The following is a 20,481-nucleotide window of genomic DNA, read 5'->3' as shown; positions in this document are numbered from 1 at the left end:
AAAATTTCCCCCCCCCCCCATAGCGCTATAGTGCAATTTTACTCGATTCACTTATTTTTTGCGATTATCAATTACCTCATATTGTTTCTTCGCGTTGCTAAATAACTGTTCCATGTTGTTACGTCCAGAGACTTATCATAAACCCGGACCCGCAATCCTAAAGAACCGTTACAAGATTTAGCATTTTCTACTTTATTATCAAGGCTCTTAATTGTCACCAAACAGCTTTCAAGTCGAAACGTTTCTTAGGATTATTGTTCATTAAGGTGAAACACGGAAAAAACGGGTGTTTCCATGTTCTACAGCCATTGGTGGGGGGCGCACATAATAGATCTATATTTCATGTATAAATAAAATTATTTTCATACATTTTATACTGCATTAATTTCGTCACACCATTGTAGTAACGATGGTAATGATAAAAAATTTATATCTGTTGACGTTTGTTCTTCTCTCTTCATGACTCATCTTGGTGCTCCGGCCACCGGTGACCCCCATAGCATTCAACGTGCTAATATTATTAGTTAATAAATTATTGTGCAGGAACGCCCTGATAATTTTTAAATTCTTTTATTGAAAAATTCCAAAAATTGTGGTGTCAAATATTGCATTATTACTTTAGAAAGTTGTTTGCCGACCAAATGCAGAATTTTTAAATATATCCTTTTATTCTATCCAACGTTGAACATTGAAACGGTAAAATAAACTTGCTTCTCGACTCTTATTATTATACCGATTATTTCTTTACTAATAGCTATTCATAATTCCATGTATAATTCTTCCAATTCCCATAAATTTTAAACCTTATCTGATTTTTTATTAATGTTATTCGTAATGTGCATTTGAACTGTATGTGTATAATGTCGAACGACTTTACTGTGAAATGACTCGATAATTCCAAAGTTTAAAAAATCATACGAAATTGGAAAGTATCTTCCTCTGCTCTTTTTTTTCGTCTCGGTTAATTAGAAGGTGAGTTTACGAAGCAAAAGAGAGCGTACCAAATAAAAACTACGCTGCACGCGAGTGTTTTGACCTAATTATCCGTGACAATGACTTTTTAAGCGAACCTAAGCGTTGTTTTGCCAGTGTGAAGTAGAAAGCGGTTTTATAAACTCAAGAGGTACGTTGTTAGCGAACACATTGAGAACCAAGCAGAATATCTCGATCTTCTTAAGTAATATTATGCTAACAATGTTGCTGTCATTGTGGCAATCACATTATGCAACGAAATAATCGAGAAACAACTATGCACTGCGTTTGATTCTGGATGTGTTTTGTACACATCATCGTCAGGAACTTTACATAACATCTAGTTTCATAAATTTTGTGAATTAAAAATAGTGCGCACTAACATGATTATAATAATTTAGTGATTACTGGACATATACAGTTTATGTGCGTAAATGGAAAAGAAGTCGATTAACGATTCTTTTTAGCATATCATTATTTTTGAATGTAAATTCGTGTGCTTAGATAAGCTTTTATTTCAAGCATTTTTAATATGAAAATTAAGACGATTCATCCATTTACATATGCATGAAATTAATATTCAGTTCTGTCTATCGAAACTGTTTAATTAATAATCTTTCGTATCGATAAATCCAATGTATAAAATTTTGTAATGATCAATTAAAATTTTTTTTTGTAAATCTGTTACGTCAAAATTCCAGCCAATTTACTTTTTATATCTGAATAAATACAACCAAAGACTATAAATCGTAGTTGAACTTTGCGATCACTATTGAACGATTAAAATATTAACGTGCATTAAATATTTTTGAGATTAATGAAATTTCTTAGAATAATAATGAAGTCAATGAAGGTACGGAAACAAATAAAACCGTGCACGTGTATCAGTTATTCGCGTCATTTCAAGTATTCTGCATATAAGAACGCCCCACGATGCTCTCACGTGCATACGAAAGGTCTCGTGCGCTTGCGCATCGTCCAACTGTTTACCGTTAAAATACGTAGCGCTGTGTTCGGTCCACGTTCAGTACGAGTACAACTCTCAGTCTAGTGTCACCATGGTTGGTTCTATCAGGTAGGTCTGACAAACTCCATAATTTGACAGCAAATTACCAAATCAAGAATTACCTCCGTTTTCGCTTTAGTCACGCACATCAGTGTATACTTATCATCGGCTTTCTATCGCGACTACTTATCAGTGTGAATTTTTGGTTCTTACGTGATTTGGCAATTAAAAGTTACACAACGAATTCGACACAGAAAAATAAAAACATTACAAATTGACCTTAAAAATTACACAACAAACTCAGCACAGAAAAGTGGAAACGTTAGAAGTGAATCTTTGATTTATGACAATTGGAAATTATACGTTAAATTATATATTTCTGTTGAGTAATGCGCAAGTATATTCCCTACTAAATAGTTTCTCTACACTATTTTCATTTGTATATCTTATCATTTTTTCCAGACGTTTTTAATGAAATTGTTGACGTAAATCATCAAGAATCGGTAGCAGTAATGAATGATATAAAACCAAGACAATGACCGCGTTCGATCATAAAATATGTACATAATCACACGTTTGATCCCCGTGACCTTAATTTACTGATAAGATTTGCAATCGATTACCTTTATGTTAACACTTAGCCAACCGCGCGCGCTGCAGCGAGCTATACGTTTCCGCCGCGCTCGGACAAGCCAACCTATACGATGTCAACCGCATATTTTTCCAAGTATCTAGGACTAATATTCATTACTTGAAAAACAAAGAAGTCTAAAAATTATTTAAGTGGTTAATTATATCTGGCGGTAATGATTTTATTTAACGATTTCACATATTGTTTATCCAAAAGATCAAATTAGAAGTTTACATTAAAATTATAAAATAATATAGGTAAAATTAAAAACATTAAAGATAACTAAAGATTGATAACACGACTTGAACGTGAAATTACATAATTCATAATGCATTTTAATATTTTTTTACAGCGTCGTATCGTTCGATTATAACTTTGTTTAGTCATAACTGATAGTGTAACTTTTTAATTAATTTTAACACCACTAAATTCGTGTATTTTATTATATACTATACTTTATAAAAGTAGAAAAAGTGGCGAATTAATTGGGAACAATTCCAGATAAACAATAACTGATAATAACAACAACAACAACAAAAATGAGAACGCGTTGCTAAAGTCAAAAAGGGAGATCTCCCTGTTCGCTTACGCAGCGGTGTTCTTCACAGAAGGGAGGTCTCCCTATTCGGTTGGCTAAGTGTTAAAAAGAGTTCGAGTCGCGCGCGGTAGCTCGTAAAGTATGTTAAAGAGTTCAACCCACCGTATCTTTATAGATTGACAACATTCATTAGGTATAAAAGTCCAATTCATCCTGAAACGTAAAAAAATTCCTATCAATCAGAGCATAAAACTTCAACGTGAGAACTTGTCGATATTATCACTAATTACACCATATCATGTTTAAGATTAAAGTTTTGTAATAATAAAGCCTCCAGAAGAATCTCTTGATATTTTATCGTTAAAAAGTGTTTGAGCGATCAATATTATTGTGAATATCATTGCCAATATTTTGTGTCCACGATATTATTGTCAATATCATCGCCAATATTTAAGGTACTTAAATTATCCTACGTAATAGACATTACATAGTAATTATCTCAACATTATCCTACGTAGGAGACCTTCTGGACTCTACAGAATCTTTAGATAATTCGTATACGTATATTGTCAATACAATGTTGAAACCCTTAAATATCGACAATAATATTGATCGTCTGAACGATCCTCTAGAATTTCGTAGAATTCGATTAACAAATTTGCCGTTTATTTTATTGCAGGACCATTCAGGATCCAGCCTCTCAGAGGTTGACGTGGTATAAACCTCCACTTACTGTTCTAGTCATCAAGAAGGTCCGTGATAACTCGGTATTGCCACCGTTTGTACAATTAGTTACATGGCTAATAGAAGTAAGTATTATTCTCTCCTGTCCGACCATTTTGTATGTATATTGTATAATTGATGCGAAAAAACTCTATCGATTCTTTGACTGTTCGATAATTTTAATTGTGCAAATCACTGCGCATAATTTGAGGTTCGATAGCCAGATCTACTGGACAAAGAGGAAAACTATATTCGAACGTCCGTATATATTATTTAGACGATATCATACTTTCACTTGTGTAATCATAGTCAGACTAGTTTCTTTGCGAAGACTCTGTGCTCGTGCTCTAGTCTATCGATTTGAATCACGTGATTGCACGACTTTTTTCATATACTTATCTACACTTAGTCACATAGCTTTGTAATATATTTCTTGCAGAAGCGAGGTTACGCATTTTGTTAATCTAATGACCAACTTATCTAAAGGCCAACGAGCATTTTTAAATTTTCTATGTTTAAAATTCATGAAATTTAATGTTTGAATGTTTTTGTAGGAAAAACGAATGGTTGTGTTCGTCGAGGCGTCTGTTCTGGAAGATCCAGCCTTAGCTAGGGACCTTAGATTTCAGGCGGTTCGAGATAGGCTACAAACTTTCAGAGATGGCACGGATGACCTTCAGGTAATCATTTTTAGCCGCCATAAAACGTTTATTTGTGCTCTTATTGATTCTCAATAATTAAAATATGTTTCTATTGTATTATTTTATATTATATGTGTCATTATTATATGTTTTTATTCAAGGATCGTATCGACTTCATCGTGTGCCTGGGAGGCGATGGAACTCTTTTATACGCCAGTTTATTATTTCAACAATCCGTACCACCAGTCATGGCATTTCACCTTGGGTCATTAGGATTTCTCACCCCTTTTGAGTTCGATAATTTCCAGGAGCAAGTAACAAATGTACTAGAAGGTAAGCACGTAGAACTTCTCAACGATGTTCTCAGCGATAGCGATAATCTACGTCCTTCAATATTTCCCTCATTTCTTCCTTGTTGATAGCACAAGGCTTCATAATATTTAACAAGAACGCAAACTCTTGATATATTTTGTGCAATTATTATATATTGCTAACAATTCCTCCACGTGATCATTCGTTATTCACATTAAAAAGCATGACAAAAAACGAAGGATTTAGAGAAATACCAAAGGTAAAATGTTACGCCACGAGACTTACCACAGGCTGTATTTTCTAGCTGTCGCTCGCGGCCCTATGGTGTCGCAGGCAGATCGTCTTATCTGCCCAACGGATGATATACAATGTATCGACGAGCGCATAGTTGTAATATGAATTGACGTTACAAGAGCATAGTTGTCGCCAAGCAGCGAGCTCTAGAAACGTCGATTTTTGTCCGTTACGTTTTCCAGCATATTGGGGGTCGTCTTCCAAAGAAGACAAAGAAATGATCGCAGGGCAATCAGTCCCTTCTGACGAGCCAAACGTTATACATCGAGAGGTCTGACGAGCAAAATCAAAGACGCATAGTCTAACGAATTCATTGAGAGATATTGTAAAGTCGAGTCAATTTTCTGTAACATATTACTTCATTCATTGTTAAACAATTTGTGGCGTGTTCATCTATTAATATAGTGTTAAAGTCAGTGAACCACCTCTGTTATCTTAATCGAAACAGGGGAACGACTATTTCGCGGCGTCGATGAACAGAATCGTAGCGAGAATTTACGCCTCTCGCTGACGCGTTTTCCTAGCGACCGCGTCTCTCCCTGAGCGGTCGTAACATATAATAAACGTGTTGATCATTTTACTATATAGCAATTATAGCGCTATTAACATCATATTTATAACCGCAACCATTGACATCATAATTGAATCAACTCTCCACTCAAGTTAGCCTGGCATTTAATATTCTTTATTTCTTCAATATATTCTTCTAAACATTTGCATAGACAAGAAACAAATCATATGAAACAATTAAGTTGCTTATTGAAAACCTATTAGCACCCGAGAGCTGTGCTTGAAAGTTGACAATGTGATAAAAAGCGGGTTATAAATCTGACGATCGTTTGCCTTGCTTTAGGCCACGCGGCCTTGACCTTGAGGAGCAGGCTGCGATGTATCATCATGAGGAAAGGAGAAGAAGATAAGGAGGCGAAGCCACCAACGAATTTGCTGGTGCTGAACGAGGTCGTGGTGGATCGAGGCCCGTCCCCATACCTCTCGAACATCGACCTCTTCATCGACGGAAAACACGTCACCAGTGTGCAGGGTGATGGCCTGATCGTGAGCACGCCGACTGGGTCGACTGCGTACGCTGTTGCGGCTGGAGCCAGCATGATTCATCCTTCAGTACCTGCGATTATGATCACTCCGATCTGCCCTCACTCTTTGTCCTTCAGACCAATCGTTGTGCCCGCCGGCGTCGAGTTGAAGGTATTTCCGAATTTTTTTCACTATCCTACCAATATGCCGGATACCTTTTATAGTCAGCACAAGTTTCGGTACAAAAGGTCTTGAATTGCGAAAAAGAATCGAAAACGTAAACTCGGAAAAATTTCGTAACCGTAGGAGAATTTGATTAGTAGACTGTAATTGTAGAATTCCACGAAATTTTATTTGCAATAATCTATTTTTGTTGGAAGATTCTATTCTAGGAGATTCTATCATATTAATTGAGAGATTCTATAGAAATCTTTTGATCAGAGATTTTAGATGTTCGCAGTCCAATATCATAGAATTTTTAGAATCGAGAAACTTCAAAGTGATAGTTAATACTGTAGTCGTAGAGTTACGTAAATTCAGATTTGCAATTGTACAATACAAGTCGATGTTTATTATAATGTAGAGGAGGAGCCTTAATCAGAGATTTGAAGCTATCACGGTGCTGCAGAATTCTTAAAATCAGACATTCTGGATGTGAGCCAATTCTTGAGGGAAATCCGTTTCAATGTTTTATCATCATTGCAGTTAGAAAACCACGATTCTAGAAATTAATGTAGCGTTAACATAATAGTCTTTCCGTGTGAGTCACTAAAGGTTCCTTATCATAGTGGTGTCAGTATTTTATGATGTCGCCATAGAAGGAAACTTGGTGGATATCGCCCACATTCTCAGACCATGCGCTGCTTTGTTATCCTCTGAACAAATTTTCAAACCGTTGTTCCAACATATATTCTACAGAATGTATGCTACATACCATCAATTAGACTTACTAAGTTGTAACATAGATTCATCCTGTTTTTATATTTATTGCGACCTGTGACATGTGTGTAAGAACAGAATGAATTAATGTCACAACCCAATACATTCTGTTGATAAAGAAAAGACAATTGTTAGAAGATATCATGCTCCGTTGTTGAAGATTAACTGAAAGTTCTTTTCTATCATAGATCTCAGTTTCACCAGATAGCAGGAACACCTCATGGGTATCGTTCGATGGCAGAAATAGGCAGGAACTTTTTCATGGCGACAGGTAAAGATCAATCAATTTCTGAATCTAACTCTCTGCATTTTTGGCTGTTATTACAGATAATGGCTAACAGCAGGGACTGTAGCACAGCTTACGTCTCCTTTGATGGTCGCAATCAACAAGAGCTACGTTATGGGGACAGGTCCGTCCTACTATTAAATACTATAAGACTTTCTGTCTTTTCTTATCTTCATCAGTTCTAAAAATTCCAGTTCTTCTAAAATATTGCAACTTATTACGACATTCCTTCCTACATTTTTGAATTTTGTTCTTCCTTCTGAAGTACGTTTCATTTTTCAATGTTTCCATGGTTTTGGGTTCATGAAGAGAGATTTTGATTTCATGGTTTTGGTTTCAACTCACTTGGAGAGTTTCCTTACAGCTACAACTGATTGTTTCTCAGATTTCCAGAATGTAAGTCAACTTACATAGCTGAGAAAATATGATATTTTCCTAGAAACGAGACGTTAGCTGTACTGCAAGCTGAAAGTACTATCGATGCTTCATCTGCTACTACTTATTGCTGTTATCATGTTTTCATATCATATATCTCTTTTTTACATATTTTTAATGTTTTTCTATTATTTTCAGTCTTAGAGTAACCACATCCATCTACCCAGTGCCCAGCATTTGCGCTGCGGACCAAATTACTGACTGGTTCGATTCATTGGCAGAGTGCTTGCATTGGAATGTACGCAAGAAGCAGAAACATTTGGACGAACTAAGTGATTTGACTCATTCATCCAGTAATGACACTTTGGACTCTCTAGATCGCGACAGCTAGGCCAGGCAAGAAAGTCACAATGCACTGCCTTTAAACCAGATCCTAAAAGATCATTATGATTTATCAGTAAGGACTGGTCTCAAAGAACTTCAATGACTCGCTGCATGATACATGAAAAGAACAAGCCTAACCTGTGTTCATTTTATCATAAGAATAGAGGAGAATGAACTCGTCTAGTAGTCGCTGAAGAAACTGAGAAGAAATAGTACATACCCTCTAAGCGTCATTAGTGGTGCATAAATTCATGGTACACCGCAACTCAAAGCTACCAAAAGAACCTAATAGTATTTGGATGCGTCGTAAAAAACAGTGGATTAGCTATGTTGCAGAATTGCAAATTCTTCAAGTCGGATTCGTTTTTACGAGATAAAGGATCATCAAGAATTTAAATATAATCTATAATTAATGCATCAAAAAGCCCAACAAGAGTGTTTTCCTATATTTCCAACGCATAATTCTACGCTCTACGACGACGTTCTAATCCGCGAAATCATTTCGGAATGGATCTTTATTTCCTTTCTTTTCTTCTTCCTTCTGTTTTTCTTCTTATTGAATTAATAGATTTTTATTAACATAGACAAAATTGAAAATAAAGGTAAAAAACGCAAGGACTATTGTCGTTAGTGATACTAGTAGTAAAAAATTATTTAAGAAGTGATTACATCAAAGCTATTGAATTGATTTGTGAAAAAAGCATAGTTAATATAATTATTAATATTCCTTATAAGTAAACAATATTAAAGAAAAAGGTTATGAAAGACACCTCACATCATACATATATAATTATTTATTTTTCATTAGTTTTGGTGCATTTTAATAAGTTTATGTTTCCTATATGGATTCATATTCTGTTAATGTTATCAAACTGGTTCCGTTAACTGCAGCAAAGAGCACATAAGCGAGAATCAACTAAAGATATTGTTGTTGATAAGTTTTGTGTTCTTACAACGAATATGATCCGGTTAAGGATCATTTTTTTGTAAATGTTGAATGTACTTTTCCTATAAATGAAAATTTTTAATAAAGACATTTTTGTACTACATATAAGGTCTACATCAATAACATCGAGCACAATAATCTAAAATACTTTCAGACATTGCAAAAGATATAAACCATGATAAGAGAAACAATTTATTTTGTTCAATAAGGAGTAATACACCAAAATATAAAACTAGATTAAAAGACAAATTTATGCTGAGATATAAATGAAAGTAAAAACAATTTGAGATATAATAGATATAATATAAGGACAATACATATGCTTGACAGTGAATTAATAAAATAGTATTTTCAGTAAACAACTTATACAGATTAACATAAAGTTAATACTTTCTTTAAATAAAGAAATAAGCTAATACATAAAGTTTAGTTTAGACACTGGAACATTATATAATTTCAAAAAGCTCTATTTCTTAAAAAATACCTTTTTTCATTAAAAAGAAAATATAAAACAGCTAAAAGACAATCCATCATATAAAAGGTAGGAGTCAAACTTAAAATGTGTTCAGTATAAAGGCATCATAAATTTCGACATCAAACCATTTATTTTTAAACAACTAGGCAATTAAATATACATTATGTACAGGAATTATGTAGGATTTTTGAGAACGTGTTGTCTTCTTTGTTAAACAACAACAGCATATAGTAGTAAGTAACATAATCTTTCAGATGGGCCATTACAACATAGTGAAGTACTTAGTGTTTGTACCAAACTGTAATATTCTATATGGTCCCACCTAAAGTGTAGTAATAGAAATTCAGCACGGATTTGCGCTGCTTAATTAACATAAAACATAAATATCTATGTCTAAGCTCTTACATTTGGTTGCATCAGTCGTGGGCATGACATGTATATGCGCGTATTACTTTGCACATACATGTGCAACGTGTACATGCATACATGTCAAGAGAGTAACCTATTCGATAATCTAACATGATCTAATCTAATTTAATATTAATCAATCTACTGATTTGATTTCACTGGTATGTACATCATTAAATCATACTAAAATTTAACTCTAATATTATTCATAAAATAACGGGTATTTCGATGTTTTTCTCGTAGAAGCCACGGTCTGTACGCATACTACAAGAAATGATAAAAAACAATAAAATACAGCTTACCACTACTGCACTTAAATAACACGGCATTCCATCTTTAAGTTAACATCTTGTTTAAATTAAAAAGCAGTCTATAAAAAAACTTTTACTGGGATTATACTCACTCTCTCACCAGTTCGCCACTAATGCAATTTTCGCGCGTTTTTTACTTCGTTACTGCTACGAAACTAATTACTGTGGTGACGGCGCATTTGTCTGCGTTTTGTATTGCGCGCGCTTAGAACAATAAAAAAACCCCAGAATGTCGTCAATATGATTTTTGTATAAAAAATATTAAATTTTGTTTTATTACATTAATGAATTTAACGCATTCATTTATGCAAGAATAATTGCATATGCATTGTATAGCAACGGAAAAATTGGTTTTTCCATTTTCTTAACGAATTTATAAAGTATGTAGTTATGATCGATAATCGATACAAACACGTCGCAGCTTAATGACGACAATTCTTTCTACAAAAGTGTATTTCACACTTATTGTTGGTATGTGTTTGAATCGAGCAACAGTTCAAGGATTATGTTCTATGGTCTTCGTAAAAATGATCCTTGTTTTTTCCAAGGATAAAGTGCAACGTGAATGATTGTCTATTTTCTCACAGCATGTAAGTGTTTTTCTCTTCCACTCTAATGCCTGCAGTTGACGTACGTCTCCGTTTTTCCATTTACGATGCGAACGTAACGAGTACAGGCTCGTACGAAGAGTGCAGGTACTCGCTGGTCTGTAGAAAAAGAAGGCACTGTTGTAAATATGTTTTATAATAGGTAATGTCATTAATTATACTAAGACTAAATCTTTAAAGCTATCTCTCAAAATATTTAAATAACCACTCCAAGTAAATTATGCGGTACAAATATTTTTGCTGTTACATTACGAAAAATGTAGCTATCTATGAGATAAAAATTTAGTCTCAATATGATGGAACTGGCTGCGCGCCAGTATGAAATCACGACAAAAACCACACAGCATCGCCAATACAGCAAAACTCGCAAACTATTAATCGCGATAGTCAACAATCGCGACTGTTTGAATCATTTAACTTATTCAAATGATCTAAGGCATCCAAGTCTGTTATGGCACACGATGTTAAGTGTCACGCAGGTATGCAAGCAGGCAATCGAAATTGTCACATCGGAGTTAGTATTGTTAGAGCACACACTCACATGCCTTCTGATCTGAATCCTGATCCGCGCAAGACGGTTGTTGAATATATAGAGCCGGTTTCAGCGGCCTGCCATCTTGATCTTCAACTTGTATTACCAGCCCATGGTTACTTCCGTTTCCATGAGAATTCCGCTGGTTAAGTCTCCAGAATCGAAGGCTTTGTCTCACATCCAATGCCAAATGGGTACCTCTGGATGTGAGAGGAGTCACAACCGAATCCATCAGGCGTTTCTTCGCTGTTAATACAAATTTTTATTCAGTTAATATTATCATTCGCTGTTAATAATACATTTTTATTCAATTAATGTTATAGATCAATCCACAACTTACATCGATGCCTCTTCAAAGTTTTCGTGTAATAGTAGACCGATATCCTGATCTTCTTCTCGTCTTCCTCCTCCTCGTCGAATGTGCTTTCCGAAGAAGATGTCGTGTTTTCTTGTGGTAATTTAAATATTCTTAATTTAGCGGCGACCACGTGATCGCTGGAAGTCAAATTCAATTGAAAGTGCATATTCATAGAGAATGAGTCCGTCCAGGCATCTTGATCCGTGTTCCGAGGAATTTGACCTGGTGGAAGAGAACGATACATATTTTATACCAGAAAAATATTTAGAGTATTAACGAGATATTAGCCTATTAATTAGAAAGCTCGTCGGATATAATAATTTCTTTATTTATGGATCCCCTATTCTTTAATGCATTATTTCATTTATTTATAGATTCTCTATTGTTTAATACGTTATTTCGTTTTTATTAAAAATAAGTTGTATCGCATTTATATTTTCGGACCCTGAAAACTTAACTGAAATTGATTTATCTATATTAAATTTTTAATCCGCGATTACACATAGTTAAGAAATATTGCTGTTAACAAGTTAAGTAACTTACAGGTCGGTGAAAACATGGTGAGTCGTTCGCGTTGAACTTGGTTGGCATCGGTGCTGAGGTTGAATCTTCCGGTGAGAGCCAGAACCCGCGTCTTGATGTCCTCGATGGCTTTTTCACCCTGGCTGCACACAGAAACAAAGGTTTATAAACCGATATAAACTAGCAATAAAAAGTAAACTGGAAAATAAGAAATCACAGCAGCCGACAAATTCTCAATATAAATACTCGAATAAAACAATAAAAAAGGAGAGTTTGCAATTTAAATCTATTAGTAGATAGAAACTGAAGTTTTAGATTGAATCGAGGATAGAAATTGATAGTTAGAGAGTAAAGTGAAATAAAAGAATCAGAAATATTCGAAGAATTCCGTGCCTGATGATGACGACGTAAAAATTTTCACTTGGAGATACGTGTAAGCTTTCCGGGCAGCAAGGCAGACTAATGGATGGTGGTCAGTGACCTATAGGGCCCATAGTGTGGGTCACAGATATTTATTATACGTTCTAGACATTGACTAGACAGCCGACACGAGCACTAGTATATACCTCATTCGTCTCGTCTAGCAGGGAAGTGTTAATGCATTTGTATTATATCTCGAATTTTAATATCTCCTATTAAATGAATTTTTACTTTCGAATGTTTCATCGAACAGAGAACAATCTCATAATCTGAGCTTACGATAACGATAAATACTAATTAACTACTAATTAAACTTACAGAAGAGAAGACTTTCAAGTCTATCTATGTAGAACTTGCATCGACCATCAGGTGAGATTACGGGATTGCATAATGGAAGCTCTAAGTCATTAAACCCGGCAGGAAAAAAGGAGGAGCGTCTTTTCTCTACGTCACTGGCAAGGATTGCTTCACTGGACGCCCACTTGGACCTTTAAGCGCAGCCAATCGCGCGTCAACGACCTCGTTGTTGCTCGACAAACAACCAGAAGTGGTTTTCCTAAACAATCGACTGGTCAGGTTACGGGAATGGTGACCACGTGCGGTTAGACGTCCATTAGAAAATGTGAAAAAAATAGATTTCTTTTTTACGAGTTTCAACTTGTCCCACTTTTTTTTGTATAGGAACCCCTTTAGGGAAGCGGAGAACTAGAAGGATGAGAGTATTCGGACGAAATCTCGCCACGAAATCTTGACGGGTTGTATTCCATTCTAGACATGCTCCTTAATCTAGCCACGTCCAAGTCACGCATTCTACAGCGTCTCGTTGCGTACGTGTCACGTCTGTCTGCCGTCTGGGAAAGGGAAGGACTCGGGTGTCTGGAGGCCGTTGCATCATGAGAATGAATCCAGTGATCCTTCCCGAGTACCGTATTAAGAAAATTGGCTACGTTACGCCGGTTTTGTAACAGCCTTCGGACGAACACGAAGTAGCGTCGGCACGTGGAAATCTAGTCAAGAAGATTTCTTCAATTTCTTCAAGGATCTTTCATTTTTATCGTTATGAAGAATTTATTGTATAGTTGGACAGGTCTTCGATCAACCAGGCGAATATTGTATTACAGAATAATCTTTAAAATATTATAAAAAGTATCATAACTTTTAGGAGAAAAAACTTGGAAGCTGTTCTGGACGAAAAAAATTAACGCGAGAAGATTGGTAGGTGGCGGAGGTCAGAAGGCTGAAGAAAATGTTAGATCCCGAAACGGTGAACGACGACCTGATTAACGACGTCAAAAAATGCACGTTGCATCGTCTGGCGGTGAGGTGGGGAGCCACTGACGAAAACTTCCTCCTCGCTCTCCGTTGCGCATCTCGCATCATCTTTGTCGGCATAGGAAGAGAGACGCATAGACAAGGTCAGCGCATTAAATTAAAATGTATTACATAACCTCATAAGAGAGCAGTCCTAACTGCAGTCTGACTAGACACCCGGTGATTATGAGGGTGCTCAACTTAAGGCTGCTGCGTCGTTGCGATCTAACTCACGTCCGCTTTACTATAGACATTGTAAGAAATAAATTAATCCGTCTGATACTATAGAACCACTTTACATCAGCCTCTCCCCTTGATCTGCGTCCCTAATCCACGTTGTTACCGTTGAGTAACACGTATAATTCTTTAGATGAAGTAACTGCGATTACTCTGTTCCTTTTCCTTCGACTGAAACCAGGCTAACCTTTGAAATCGAGCAAGAGGATTCTAGTATCGGTGGATTGTCCAGATCACCCTGTAGAGTCCCGAGGAAGAAGCGGAACGACGGGTACACCGGAGGACTCTCAGCAGGCTACGCCAGTGCCGACACGAATGCATTTACGCGTCTAGACTTAATAAAATAAAAGAAACGCCTTCGCACCAGAGGCCAAGGTGGTGGAGGAGAAGGAGGGCGATTTAAAAACATAGCTAGGGACCACGGCGGAATTTCCACAGCGCGTCCTTCCTGGCTTGCTTTTCGTTCCCGCGTCTGTCTTTCTCGACCACTCTGGTCGATAAATCATTTTTCGCTGGCACCAGAAATCTCTAAACGATATTATGAATCACTAATTTTATCACGAAATCTTGACATAATCATTTTAAAATAGTTTACGTTCGTAACTGGATTTGTTCAGGTGTAAAATTTTGTCAATACTCTTCTAAAAAATTTGAACGATCTCTAATTAATTTTTGAATTTTTTGTTTAGAAAAATATCAGCGAGGAAAAGGGAGGCGAAGCGGTTGAAGAAGCGGACGCTGGTCAGCCCGAGGCGTAGAAATTCAGTGGCGCTTCGTGGTTCTTCGTTTCATCACGGTATTTTTACGGGCCATCGAGATATTTTTACGTGGCGGGGGCAATGATTCGTCGAGAACGCCTTTGTCGTCAAGTATTCGCGAGCACAGGTCTGGGTTACGTCGTTGGAAAACCGTTTGCCTTTTTCTTTCATTACGATAATTAAAGAGAAGATTGCCGATTTGGTTTCAAGGGAAAGAGTAAGAAGGGAAGAATGCGTGTTACCTTTCATGCAGACACAACATACCTCTGTGGAGAATAGATCTCCTGTTGTTATCGCAATAAATCGTATCTCATGCAATACGAGCAATGAGATAATCGTGATGAGAGAGAATGTATTTTTAGATTATGCAAGCCAAGCCAGAAGGAAGGCAGCCGGTCGGCCGGGGGAGCAAAACAAAAAGAGTTCGACAGAATTTATCTGTCCATCTTGCTCGGTAAACCGAGTCCCTTACCCAAAAAGCATCAGATCATAGTGCCATCAGGGTGAAGCTTACCTGTCGAAGCTTGAGGTTAGGTTTCCTCTAAAAGACACAAAAAGCACATTGTATAGATTTTTTTATTAGACATTTTTGCAAAGCGAGACACACGATAAACAACATTTAATGTGAAAAATGAATGAGACAAAAAGGAACATAATGAATGAAAAAAATATCGAGCCATCTACGATTATTGAAATTTATAATCTTCCCCCATGAATCGAATCTGTACTGAATTAATTACATAGAAATATGTCTTAATTATCAAGAGCATAGTGAACTGAAGCATAGATTAGGAAAACGTCGAATCATAAAACACATTGATTAGCTCACTTACCCTCGTCGATGAGCAATGGCTAGTTGCAGGTAGGACGACAAATTGGCTAAGGGAAGGCTGCTGGCGGATACGTTATTGTTGGCCATGAAGAGCTTGACAGAATCAGGAGTGTCGTTTAGATACCCCAACGTATCATTTTCGTTATCCTCCGGATTCCAATTTAGTCGGGAATCGTGAGTAGAGTCTTCATAGTCAGATGTCTCATTATCCTCGGTATTCTCGAAACCAAGGGAATCCACGAATTCAGGGATAACTCTGTATACGTCATCCTCGACCCATTCGAGTCCTTCGTATTCACTGATCCTTTTATTCTCACTAAGTTTCTCTACACTTTTTGAAACTTCTATTTTATCAGTAGAATTGGTAACATGAACGACGATATCTGTACCATTTTTGTCCTCCGAAATTTTATCTGAAATGGTACTCTTGGTGGTGCTGACGCCACTCGATGTTGAAAGTGTGGTTGCTATAGGATCATTGTTTAGATAGTTACCCTTTATGTTGGTGCTGCTCAATTGATAAACCAAAGGCACAGTAGTAGCAGTAGTTGAAGAGAGCGGTGACGATGTGGATGCATGAAAGGAATTGCCAGTATTCCTCGAAGTTGTATGTCTCATCATCGAAACGTGATGTTTAGGCATTCTAAGATGATTTTTGTTATTTTCCTCGGAACCTGAGCTGGAATCGAACTCAGAGTCATCGTATCGGATCTTAAAGACCACGTGAGGCTCCATAGCTCTGTCAAAGTCACGATGAAGATTATTTGCGACATCCTGCTCCTTGGAAGCTTTGGTAGCTTCTTCGTAGTCGACAACCGTGGGTTCTGACCAGGATTGCTGAAATTCTAAGTTGGAGGGTAAGTTCTCGTAATCGAGGATCGCCTGTCGATTATACGCCTCAAAGTCGAAATCTTTGTAAGAAGGTGACCTATCCACGTGACGATTCTTTTTACCTTCTCGTTTAACGTTTTCAAAATCAGGTTTCTTCGAAGACGAACGGTCCATGGAATTTTTATTCCAATTTCTACTTTTCTTTTCTCCATCTCCGTACAACACCTTCGACCAAGATTTCATATTTTCCTTTTTCCTCAGTTCTTCGTCTTTCTTCTTGTTCAGCTCCCTCTCACGAATCGCCAGAACTTCCTCTAGACTGTAATTTAGGCTTTTTAATAGCAACATGTCACCCGTGCTGAGATCGCCAGTGATTATTTTTAGGATAGCTTTCTCCAGCATCTTCTCCAGCCTCCTCTCGCTGAAGGGAACGGTGCCTTTAGCTTCTTCGCCCCTCAGACTCCTGCTCTTGTCGCCCTCGGAGAGCACCACGTTCTCGTTGTCACTGGCCGCGTACCTTTTCACGTGGTCCATCAGATCTCCCTTCTTCTTGTCGTCCGCGTGCACACTGCGGTGATGATGGTGGCCCGAGACACTGTTTGCAATCGAGACGACCAACAACAACACGAAGAACCCAGAGAATTCCATGACGACCACCATCAAACTCTTCTTCTCAGACTGAGAAATTCTCACTTGTTTTGTCCCTTTCTCTCTGTCAGGATCGTACGAAGGCAGAAAATGCCACCACTTCGTTCATTGATACGGTAATGTAGCCACTGTTATCGTTCAATGGAGTCTTTCATTTTTATCGCGTGAGGGAATTCACAACCCCCGAAAGGTAAGCAATCGTCGTGACGAGGTAGGTTCGCTGAAAACCGCGTGGCTCTTCTCGTCGTAGCGAGTGACCCAGAGAACGGATCGACAAACGTTGACGGAAGACGCTGGCTGTGTATCCGCGTTACGAAGAAGTATTAAATAAACTGGTCCGTGATACTCTGTGGCGGGTGATCGCGGACTAGTCTAATCGCATCAGGAAGCCGCGGTATATATGTAAGTAGGAAAGATTCGTAGCATACGTGTGCACGGGCTGAGCAGTAAGTCTCAACTGAGCCGAGCTGGTCTGCTCACGGACATAATTCTGTCTACTCACTAATTCCGAGACAAGCACGAAGCCGCGAGAGGAGACGCGCCGGTGTTACTACGATCACTCGCTTTTTTCTTCTTCTCCTTCGTCTCCTTTCTCTTTCTCTTCGTGCGTCTGTTCCTCTCGCTCCACCCGCCGCGCGCGTGTGGTAATCCCTTTCCCTCGCTCGCCCAAATCCCGCGGTCGACTGCCTTTTCTCGATCTCCGTGACGCTTTATCGCGCTCGCATTTTCTTCTTCTTCTTCGTCTGCTCGATCTTTCCCTTTTTCCAACGATTCTTATCTCTCCTGTTCGCCCCTTTGTCTTTTCGAAATGTCAAAATAGGTATCTCACAGACCCACTTTTTGGCAATGGCGATGTTCTATTCGATAAGATGCAGACCAATACTATTTGGAATTCTTCGCCAGATGCAGACGAGGATTCAGGATCAGTATATCATGACAAATCTAGGAACGTGAATTCGCCCCATGTGACATTTTCGGAAGAATTTTCGTCCGGTGAAACGATTTGTTCGTGGTGTGGGAAGAGAAGGGAGACGTTTTCACGTGTTCGAGAGGAACGCGGACTGGCGTGACGAAGGGGCTCGCGGGAGAAAAGAAGGAAACGAAAAACGGTGGCTCGGAGGCGAGAAGAAATGAACGAGAAGGCACCTTGTATTCGGTTGCTTGTTTCAGGGGCAGCCACGTACGACTTTATAGGGTGTCTCCCTCTCCACCGTCTAGACGAATCCCAAGATATGATCTTTGAATCATAATGTATCGCTTTTAATAAATGCAGCCTCCGCGTGCGTGCGTGAAAATACGTGGCAAAGCACGTCGACGACGGGGCCCAAAAAGAAGAACGGGAACGAGGAAAGGGGGAAAAAACAAGCGCAGACTGAGAGAGACCGGGAGAGACAGAGCGGGACGAAAAATAAACCCGTGCTCGTGATCGAATCGGTCGCCGGGATCCGTGTGAAAATCCATAAATTTGGCTGCAAACGAGAAAGATTAGAAAGGTCGTGAATCTTTTGTTTTTTCGACGGACGACGTAAATTGTGGTGACGCGACCGAATCTGAAAATTAGGTTAAAGGATTCGGTTCTTTGAACCTGTCTGCTGTGACTGTCTCTCTGCTGGACAGACATCGGCCAGGCGACCGTCTGCTTTCTGAAATAAATCATTTGTGATATGTTATAGTGCGCCAGGGCGAGATTTATCGGAAATGGTTCGCGTCTAAAATTCTTCATAACAGTCGTTCGTATCTATTCTCAGACTAGGTAGGGTTAACTAACACCATATTTCTGAATAAGAATGATAGAACGATAAAGAAGTTGCTAAAAGTTAAGATTTTACATTCTATTTTGTATCTTAGATTATGCTCGGTTATCCCTGTAACAAGTTGAAGGTATGTTGCAACAGTAGAAATGTATCTTTTAACAAGAATGCTAGAATAATATAGAATAAATTTTCATGCTAAATCTTTCTCAGAATTAAGATAAATTTAGATTCTATTCTGTATCTTAGGTTATCCTCGGTTATCCCTCGGTTTGTCTAAAGCGAGTTGAAGATGTGTTACAACAAGAAAGCCTCTTTATTAATGATTGATTTCTCTTGGCAGGTAGCCATCGTCCAGGATAAACTTTGCTAGACTACACCTCCTCCTCCTTCTCCTCCTACACACCTTCGCATCAGAAGATGCCTGGAAAATTCTGAATCAAATTTTCGTTGAACGCATCGTGCGTTCGGACCAGTCTACCAAAAGGGTAAATTTAGCCGGGTGTATGCGATCTTTCTGGAATCGAATGAATATGTGGCAGCGGCAGGATCACCTCGATCGTAAACAAATGGACGGGGTCACGAAAAGAGAAAGAAAATGCGAGGGATACTTTATTCACCCCCGGAGCTACAGCGAGCGACTGTGTTGACCGATGCGTTTGGATCACGGGTGCATATAATCGCAGGTCGCTGCGCACACGCAGACACGTGCACGCATTTAAATGTACAAAAAGAGGGAGGCCACATGATACTGACGGACAACAGAGAAGTTAGATGGCAGACGTCGGGTGAAAGAGAGAGAGAATGCAATTTGATCCGGCGAGGAGAGACAAGTCGAATCGTCGAATCTCTCCGACGCGACGATGCAATACAGTCACGTCTGACGTCACCTCCGAATCCTCCGTCGCGATTCGGACGTACGGACAGACAATCTGGCGTCTAGACGTACCAAAATAAATAACGCGGGGCCTTGCCTCGCCATCAAACTGTTGTTTGCAATCGTAACACTTATCTGTCGGCCTTGTCAGGCCCCTCGCGTCGCGGATAGGGATGAGGAATAGAGCGGAACCCTTTCGGAACCGGCCCGTGGACACCCCGTGTCGTATTAATCTGGATCGTTCGATTAACATCCTAGGAGACATCCATTCGTGACTGGGTGCTTTTTGAAATCAGTAGAAATTTCAGTTCAGCGAGTTTGTAAAAGAGTGATGAATTTGGGGTAGCTTAAGTTCTTAGGAAAGTTTACTATTCAGGAAGCATCAAATGTAATTAAACTTGCTGCGTTCTTTTAGTCATTTTAGACCCAATCGTGTTTTCTTATTTTTAATAAATTTCTTAACCATTTCAATCTAAATGCGTATGAATTTTAGTCATTTGTTTTAACCTAGTTCTAAACT

The 20,481-nt window shown here is 38.2% G+C and overlaps 2 protein-coding genes and 1 long non-coding RNA gene across 15 annotated transcripts in view; 2 read left to right on the top strand and 1 right to left on the bottom strand.

Annotated features, from left to right (window-relative positions):
- The window catches only part of LOC100748364 (NAD kinase-like), a 27,426-nt gene extending 18,244 nt beyond the window's left edge, over positions 1 to 9,182 (top strand). For 8 of the 10 annotated variants that reach the window (XM_012384684.3, XM_003488851.4, XM_024367082.2 and 5 more), the window contains 6 exons: positions 3,827 to 3,956; positions 4,425 to 4,550; positions 4,673 to 4,844; positions 5,971 to 6,323; positions 7,280 to 7,362; positions 7,951 to 9,182. In XM_012384684.3, coding sequence (XP_012240107.1) covers positions 3,827 to 3,956; positions 4,425 to 4,550; positions 4,673 to 4,844; positions 5,971 to 6,323; positions 7,280 to 7,362; positions 7,951 to 8,143 — 1,057 coding nt within the window. In that variant the 3' untranslated portion in view covers positions 8,144 to 9,182. Of the gene's footprint in view, positions 1 to 1,904; positions 2,048 to 3,826; positions 3,957 to 4,424; positions 4,551 to 4,672; positions 4,845 to 5,970; positions 6,324 to 7,279; positions 7,363 to 7,418; positions 7,502 to 7,950 lie in introns of those variants that run through there. The other 2 variants (XM_012384686.3, XM_024367081.2) reach the window with 2 other exon arrangements.
- Positions 9,183 to 9,664: 482 nt separating this feature from the next.
- Positions 9,665 to 18,474, bottom strand: LOC100748164. 3 transcript variants are annotated; one of them, XM_003488849.4, is made up of 6 exons: positions 15,856 to 18,474; positions 15,537 to 15,563; positions 12,318 to 12,439; positions 11,757 to 11,996; positions 11,426 to 11,662; positions 9,665 to 10,983 (listed from the first exon to the last, which is right to left on the bottom strand). In XM_003488849.4, exons 1-6 carry the CDS (start codon positions 17,343 to 17,345, stop codon positions 10,889 to 10,891), a joined length of 2,211 nt encoding a protein of 736 aa, XP_003488897.1. In that variant the 5' UTR covers positions 17,346 to 18,474; the 3' UTR covers positions 9,665 to 10,888. The 3 variants fall into 3 exon arrangements, with proteins under 3 accessions (XP_003488897.1, XP_012240114.1, XP_003488898.1); XM_012384691.3 differs by having other exon boundaries at positions 11,430 to 11,662; XM_003488850.4 differs by lacking the exon at positions 15,537 to 15,563 and having other exon boundaries at positions 15,856 to 18,473.
- On the top strand, positions 12,436 to 15,789 carry LOC112212693. Of its 2 annotated transcripts, XR_004461570.1 has the most exons (3): positions 12,436 to 13,803; positions 13,879 to 14,131; positions 14,954 to 15,789. It is a non-coding gene; the product is annotated as an uncharacterized LOC112212693 (long non-coding RNA). The 2 variants fall into 2 exon arrangements; XR_002946525.2 differs by having other exon boundaries at positions 12,436 to 14,131.
- Positions 18,475 to 20,481: the final 2,007 nt, after the last annotated feature.

This window comes from Bombus impatiens, unplaced genomic scaffold, assembly GCF_000188095.3.
Source record: "Bombus impatiens unplaced genomic scaffold, BIMP_2.2 scf_0268, whole genome shotgun sequence".
Lineage (NCBI taxonomy): Eukaryota > Metazoa > Arthropoda > Insecta > Hymenoptera > Apidae > Bombus > Bombus impatiens.
Note: the sequence above shows the minus strand (reverse complement) of the source record. Positions and strands in the feature narration are given on the sequence as shown.

Coding starts and splice junctions, on each gene's coding strand:
- LOC100748164 (XM_003488849.4), bottom strand. CDS start 17,345: ATGGTGGTCGTCATGGAATTCTCTGGGTTCTTCGTGTTGTTGTTGGTC. Junction 15,564..15,855: donor GCCATTGCTCATCGACGAGG/GTAAGTGAGCTA, acceptor TGTGTCTTTTAG/AGGAAACCTAACCTCAAGCT. Junction 10,984..11,425: donor GGATTCAGATCAGAAGGCAT/GTGAGTGTGTGC, acceptor CTTTTTCTACAG/ACCAGCGAGTACCTGCACTC.